At 33.4% G+C, this 7,898-nt stretch overlaps 1 protein-coding gene across 1 annotated transcript; it reads left to right on the top strand.

The window, feature by feature from the left end:
• The first annotated feature begins 1,126 nt into the window (after positions 1-1,126).
• LOC132922230 (uncharacterized) lies at positions 1,127-6,191 on the top strand. Its single transcript, XM_060985636.1, has 3 exons — positions 1,127-1,499; positions 1,606-1,876; positions 5,646-6,191. The coding sequence occupies exons 1-3, from the start codon at positions 1,353-1,355 to the stop codon at positions 5,990-5,992; spliced, it is 765 nt and encodes a 254-aa protein (XP_060841619.1). The 5' UTR covers positions 1,127-1,352; the 3' UTR covers positions 5,993-6,191.
• The last annotated feature ends 1,707 nt before the right edge of the window (positions 6,192-7,898 follow it).

The following is a 7,898-nucleotide window of genomic DNA, read 5'->3' as shown; positions in this document are numbered from 1 at the left end:
ACAAACAATGTTTATTATATATATATATATATATGTACAAACTAACTAAAAAATAATTGTACCTATAGGAAATTTTGTGATTTTTGCTTTCTCCGAGTAACCGTTAGTCTGAAGTCTTCTCAAAATATAAAAAGGTTACCAGTAACTGTTAAAAAGAATATATAGTGTACCTATTTAAGATACGTATGGGAATTATAAAAATCTGTTTTTTCAGGAGCACACTCTCTCGTGCATTAAAGTCACCAAAAATATGCTCTTTCGTGTTGATCAAGTACTCATCTGGTGGACACGAATTCATGCTAAAAGCATTTAACGTTCAGTTAATGCATTTGGTCGGATAATAATATTTACTTTTCATCGAATTCTTAGCTACAATTATGAGAGTGACCCGGAGAACGATGAAATTGCGATTGTCCCGGCTAACATATAATAATATATTAGTGTATTATATTATAAACATAAATGATGATAATAATAATATTATATTTTCACCATCGTAATGTCACCGCTATCGTGTTGTTGTTATCTTTTTAGTTTCACGAACGTACACATATACGAGAAAATCGATTTGACAATGATCAGCGAAACGGTATTCGAATATGATAATGACGTCGTTCACACACGCACACATATGGAACGCAAAGCGAAAAATGAAAATAGGAATAGAGTGAAATGGAAAAATTTCATCACAAACGCCCAAAAACCATTCACACGGTATTTTTGTGTGTACTTAAGTGCGAAAATGGCCGGCGGCGAGTGCCCATCACACATGGCCCCCTCGGGATTGCATACACACAAGACAGACAATGTATTATATATATACCTATATTTATTATTTTCTCCCTCTCTCACACACATACTTACTCTTTTATTATTTTTCATGAACTCTCCCCACACAAGCACGCACACACACATACATATATCGGTCAAGCTCCATTTATCGTTTGACGATGACAATAGATGACGACGATGATGGGCGGCGCGAAAATTGTTATTATCGCGTCGTCGTCGTCGTCGTCTTCTCCTGGTGGGACGACGTAGTGTAATTATGTTCAACGGGAAGTTATCCGGATGTGTTGTGTACGTGTGCGTTGTGTAGGGCTGTCGGCTGAAAAGTAGTTGGTGAAAATAAAATCTGGTGGGGAGAGTGGGGCGCCGTATAAAAATCCTAAGGACCGTCTGTGCAGGACAATTCGTGGAAAAACCTCGTGCGCTCTACTATACCATCGCAGCCGTGTAGTCTTTGCGATCGTCGTCGTCGCCATAGTTTTCGTCCGTCGTGCCATATCCGATACTCGTCACCGTCGTCGTAAATTCGATCGATCAAACATAAAGTTATATTACTCTCAGCAATGTCGAGATTAGTTACAGTCTTATTCGCGGTGGCGATTGCATCCTCGTTGGTAGCAGCTGAACGACCCGAAGCCCGTAAGATCGATACTGGACTCGGAGACTTTAAGGTGGTGTTCAAGGTGTTTCAAGATTGTTCAAAGGCGCAGGTAAGTCGGCGGCTCTCTCCAATGTCGAAAAACGTCATTTGGTTTCTTTTCCTCTTATGCCGTTGTAACTAAATTATAATACGAACGTAATCGTGTTTGCACGCAGTTTGGACCATGTCTCAAACACAAACTATTGACAGCCCTTGATCGGATCAGTGAACAACCGGAAATGGAATTATTCGATGGTGTCCGATTGGTTAAAGACCCGGCCGTTGCTCTAAATGACGTCGCCAATGACATGTCTTCGGCCAGGTCTGCTAGCGATGACGAGACGACCAGTTTGGATACGTTGGTCATTGACAGAGTGATGAAATTTTTCAAAAGCCGCAGTCTTCAGTTCAAACTTCTCGACAACGAATCGAGAGAAATGGGCGATGGTAAGTTTAATTGTTATTGCTCATATCACTAGTACACACGTATATTCGTATCGGATTTTATACATTATATATGAAGGGTGTATAATTCTTATTATAATAACGTTTCATACGAATATAATTTGTGGGTTTTTTCTACTGTTTAATCTGTGGTGTGATATTTGTACCTAAGTATAACATGGTAATATTATTAGCGTATATAACTACTCGCGGTTATAAATGATAATATATTTCTGTGTATATAACAAACTATTTATACCAATCTTGATCTACATGAACAAGATTTCCGTAGTTAATAAAGGGATTTGCATGAACGATTTATCGACAATATTTCATAATATTTGATAATGCTTCTATAATTCTATACACTAAAAAGGCATAATAATTAAAAGTTTTAATCAAGTAAAATATTTAGTTTAATATTTGAATACACAATTTTATTTAAAAACAAAAGAAGATTTAAAATAAAATTTAACTAAACTATTATTCTATTATTATTAAATTATTATTTTTTTATTTTATTTTGATCACTTTTATAAAATGTAAATTGTTTTTTATAACAGCACCATATTATTATATAAATAAAAGTTACAATGTTTGCCAATTAAAAACTCTATAATAGCATAACTAGGTATTAACCTATACGTATAAAAAACGTGTTGTTTTATACAATTTTAAATGAATATAAGTAATAAAAATGGATTTTTAAAAAATAAAAAAGTTATTTGATTTATAAATACGATATCTAAAATATTTTATTACATACAGATTATTAAAAATAATTTATTGAAAAATAAATAAATATTCTTATAAATACATCTTACATAAAATACACATTGATCTAACATCCAAATATACATAAATATATTTTTTAATTAAACAATACTGATTTAATATTTAATACTTCTTTGTATCTGATAAAAGTAACAAATAGATAAACTCATTTTAGGTTTATTTAAAAATTGAACTTATAATATGAATTTATTTTAGTTTTGAAAGACGAGTGTAAATTATAATTAGTGATTAACCATATAAATCCCTTTCTAGTCTATACTTAATAATTTACAAAAGATTAAATATCATTTGTGAGTCTCGGTCCGCCAGTATTTAATTTGTTTATTTAATGTTTTATAAGATTGAGATAAAACTATTTCTTGAATATTTGATAATCGTTATTACTTATTAAATTAAAATATAAATATAAATAATATAATATATAAAAATATATTGTAATGCAAAGTTCTAAGACTGCAAACATGAGGTGATCGTTAGCATGCACCAGTATAATCTAAATTATTATTAAAAACCGATCAAAAACTACGAAAACCGAAAACGCTATCGATCGTCCAATATATATTATATTACCTATATATTATAGTGACTCGCACCACGACATCTGAAAAACACGACCTCAGGCGACGCGTGCCGTCGAAATGCTTTCCTCCGTATCATATTGTATTATATCATTATATCGTGTACGTTAATTTTTTTTTCGAAGAAATTCTCAATGACAGTCCAAAAAAAACGTAATCATTTTTAATAACGTTTCATCGTCAACTAAATGGCCGGACGCATTTTATACGATTGATTTTTAATGTAGGTACGGCGTTTCTTTTTCACTTTTTTACCATCGGCACGAAATTCCCAGGCGGTAATATCTATAGTAGTATAGTGTATGTACAATAATATTATTATCCGCCGCCGCATACCGTGTAACGACCAATCGATATATTATTATTATTATCAATGCTCCTGTAGTTCATTATTGTGCGCGCTCATATCGGTCCGTGTACGTCTTTTACAATCGACTAGGTGACATCAATATCGTGATAACAATAATGACAATATTTAGCATTGTACTATAATACTTTTATATTATCATATTATTGTTATAATATACGACGCACACTTTATACGAATCGATGGAAATATATTATAATATAAACTCGCCGCACGAGCGATGCTTGTGATCGGTTGGCTGTTATTTCGATCAAATTTTCCACCCGCTAATATTTTCAATGTCGATGTTCAAAACTCGTTGATTTCGCAGAAACTCATAACCATACAGAACGCCGCGCTATTTACGGATTATATTTTATAATCTGATAATTGGATTATGATTTTCGGATGCAACGATTCGTGCCATCTGCAGTAGCTGCAGATTTTTAGTACATAATATTGTACTCGTGAATATTGAGTATATGATAAAAGTTTTTAATTTCAGGAATCTTATCCTATTTTTCGATCTCCGTGATGCTTTTGTTTATTCTCATAGTTCTAGGCTTAAGTAAATTCACGAGTGTCATACAGTTTGAACGAGCGTATTAAATTGATAACCTCGAACCCGACTATATAATATCATATCGGTGAGTAATCGAGAGTATAAATGATATTATATAGCTAGACATACAATTTTAGTTTCCCAAAGGCCACCCTAAACGGCGAGCGACGTCTACGAGCTACGAAAAATATGTAAACAGCCCGGAAATTACGTATAGTGTCTCTCCTACAATAAAATCAATAATTAATATCATATTTTAAAAATTAAAACCGATTTCACTAGTTCTACGGATGTTAAACGAAATTGTGACTTACCCCGCTCCCGACATTATCCACGTCTGAACAATCGTTGGTGGAGACGATTCTCCACGACATGGTTTCCACATCAGTCGATTCTAACATACATGTACTATTATTATTATTATTTTATAACCTACCTGTAGCGTACACACACGTGAACCTATTCACACCGCAGCGGTGCGCGACGACAGCGGAAACCGGGTCACAGATCGAATCGTCGATGGAGTCGCGATCATCATAACCGTCGTTTTAAAACAATAATTAATTAATTAATACTATTAATAATATGTGATCTGACGATATGGTTTTTTGACGGACAATCGCCGAGCGCAGCCACCCATATAAATGATTATAATAATAATAAAACGATACGCCTACGCATCTCATCGATGGCCCGTGTATAGCACACCACAGGCTCCTATCTGTTATAAGTTATAACAATGTCATTATGATTTATCGTTATCGACGTTTTCATTAGCTGTCATCCACACACCCTCCGACGAGAGGTGTTACGCGTCTTCGTCTCGACCTGTATTTGTATGAATTGTCGTCGCGCCGCGGCTGTATTCGTATCTATCGTCCATTCATTTGCTCAGCGACGTCAACCATCATCTACCTACTGATTGTCTGTAAATAATATTGTTGGGCACCGTATATTGTACAGCTATCGACCTTTCTCTTCCGATATCCTATACTGTATATTGTTCTGTTCGTTCATCCACACGCCCGATTACGATTACGTCGGAAAACTTATTAACTCTTAAATATTATAGTCTACAACGTCATAACAGCTTTTGATAGTTTCTATTTTTGCACCTTTTGGAATTATTGTAATAATTGACGGCAACGATAGAGATACTCTGATATTATATCATACGAGCATAGCCTATAACCTATGTAAACATATATTGCCGTACATGTTATGATTTACGATTATGCGTATTGCCATCTATTGTATTCTTAATACTAGACTCGAAGGATAAATGGATGATACATTTTGAATTAAATATATAATATTGTATTATTGTAATACTGTATTAAACGAAATATGTAGACTTGTTTCCCTAAGTGAAAAACCCATACAATAACTTTAACAAACAGCTAACCCCGAAAATAATAATATAATAATATGTTGTAATTTTTTTAATGTTTTTTTTTTTTTAACTAAAATTATTTTTCATGGTTAATGAAGGTCGTAAAAAGAGCAACAAGTACAACTCGCTGCTCATGTATCCGTTCATGATGGGTGGCATGACCATACCATTGGCTTTCGGTGTGCTCGCTCTGTTGGCCGGCAAGGCACTGATCATCGCCAAGCTGGCGCTGGCCCTGTCCGCCATCGTGGGTTTGAAAAAGCTGTTCAGTGACCAAGGAGGCAGCAGCCACGAGTACATCACTCACGGAGGCAGCGGTGGACATTACCGCCGGAGCCTGCCTGGCGAACCGATTTCCGCATCTAACATGGCGTACAGCTCATACATGCCAGTCTACGAGGAACCCATCCGGAGCACCACGTCCAACGCGATCCCTCTGCGATGATCGACAGTATAACATTATTCGTGGCCGACTACATAATACAACGTCTTCCTCATATTATATACGGAAGACAAAGATTATTATTTATTGAAAAATGGTATAACATTTATATTATTAACTAGAATTATTATTATTATTATTATTATTATTATTGTATTATTTATTTCGAATCGAATAAATTCGATTAGCCTTTATAACTTAATATCTTTATTTTACTATATAATAATATATATATATATATATATATATATACCTATATATGTATATTATATGTATAACAACCCGCTCGATGTGTTCGATGACGACAACAATATAATATTGTCATATATTATATTTTATTATTTATACACTGTAAAAACCATTGTTATAGATTTCATTTTTCAGTATTCCTATCCGCTTTCAAGCTCACATAAATTATGTTGTGAAATCATTATCCACGTAAAAATAATTTATTTCGTGCATTCGTATGAAAATCATAAAAATAATAAAGTATAAATTGTATGGTGGTTTACGAAATGCATCCGTGCTCTAAGAACCTAAATTATACACAACATAAAAAAATCCGATACAATAACTATAGATTATAGCGGATAATATACTCGTATTGATATTATATATTATATAATATTCACTTTACAGATGATAGGTTGGTAAGTCTAAATGCAACCACTAGATGAGTGGACGTGTTTATAGATGTACGTTGTATCGCAGAGCTGTAATTAAAGTATAATAACGTCCAAAGATTCGGTTTAAATTTCACCCGAGTTTCATGAATAGCTACGTAATATGTTTTTGCGTTTTCCGTTTAAACGGCGATGTATAACGATAATGAAAATATACCAATGCCTCAGACGTCTCGTTTTTTGATAATATATATCGGGCGCGCGTGTGTAATATTATAACGACGACGACACAATTATTGTCGTTTTCGTTTTCAGACGTGAAAATCGCGGGCGTGCGATGGTCACGGTATTATATATAATAAATATATTATATACAGACTCGCCTGGTCGACGAGCCTACACGTCCGAATCGGATGTAAAACGAAATATTATACTAAATTATTATTATCATTGTCGACATTAATCCATTATATTATTATTATTATTATTATTTTATTATTATTATATTTATATCACCAGTGGATAGACTGTTCTCCGACAACTCATTGTAATACGACGATATTTTTCATATTTTATTATTATTATTGTTTCGCACTGGACTCGATAATGTGTTTCGTAGGTACCTATACTTTCGCGCATTACACAGCAGCATTCAATACACATACACGCGTATACCTATTATAATTTACGTGCTGTACCTATATTTAATCCGTGAAGATTTATTGCGTTTATAGACAATAATAATATCATAATGTCCTATACTGCAACGAAAATTAGAAAACCGTCCAAATTTAATGAACGATATCATTGTAATATTATATTGGTTGTACAACAGCATCGTATATGATATACATATATAATATATCTCTAATCGGTTTCTGATGACTCGTGTCCGGACGTGTGTATTTAGTTTGGTCACGAAAATGACATTTCGAACAGCGAGCATTGACCACGGCGATATTATATTATTATACTACAGACATACATTTGAAACAAATATTATATTCAAAATATGTATACATATTATACTTGCCAGTTGTGTTTCCAAAATAATCCACGATTGTACGTCATTTGCAATGGAAAATCGTGTACAGAATTTTATAATCGACTCCAATATGGCAATATAGATACAAAGTACTAGTAAATATAATAGGTAAGTGTGTTTGTTTTATTATATTTTTTTCCGCCACAGTCCACAAGAATTCTTTTTCGAAATTTCTCTTAAATAACCATAAAATAATATAAATAAAGACCCGAAAATTGTATTAGAACATTTCATTTCAATT

This window comes from Rhopalosiphum padi, chromosome 2 (assembly GCF_020882245.1).
Source record: "Rhopalosiphum padi isolate XX-2018 chromosome 2, ASM2088224v1, whole genome shotgun sequence".
Lineage (NCBI taxonomy): Eukaryota > Metazoa > Arthropoda > Insecta > Hemiptera > Aphididae > Rhopalosiphum > Rhopalosiphum padi.
This window is presented reverse-complemented; position numbering and strand designations above follow the sequence as displayed.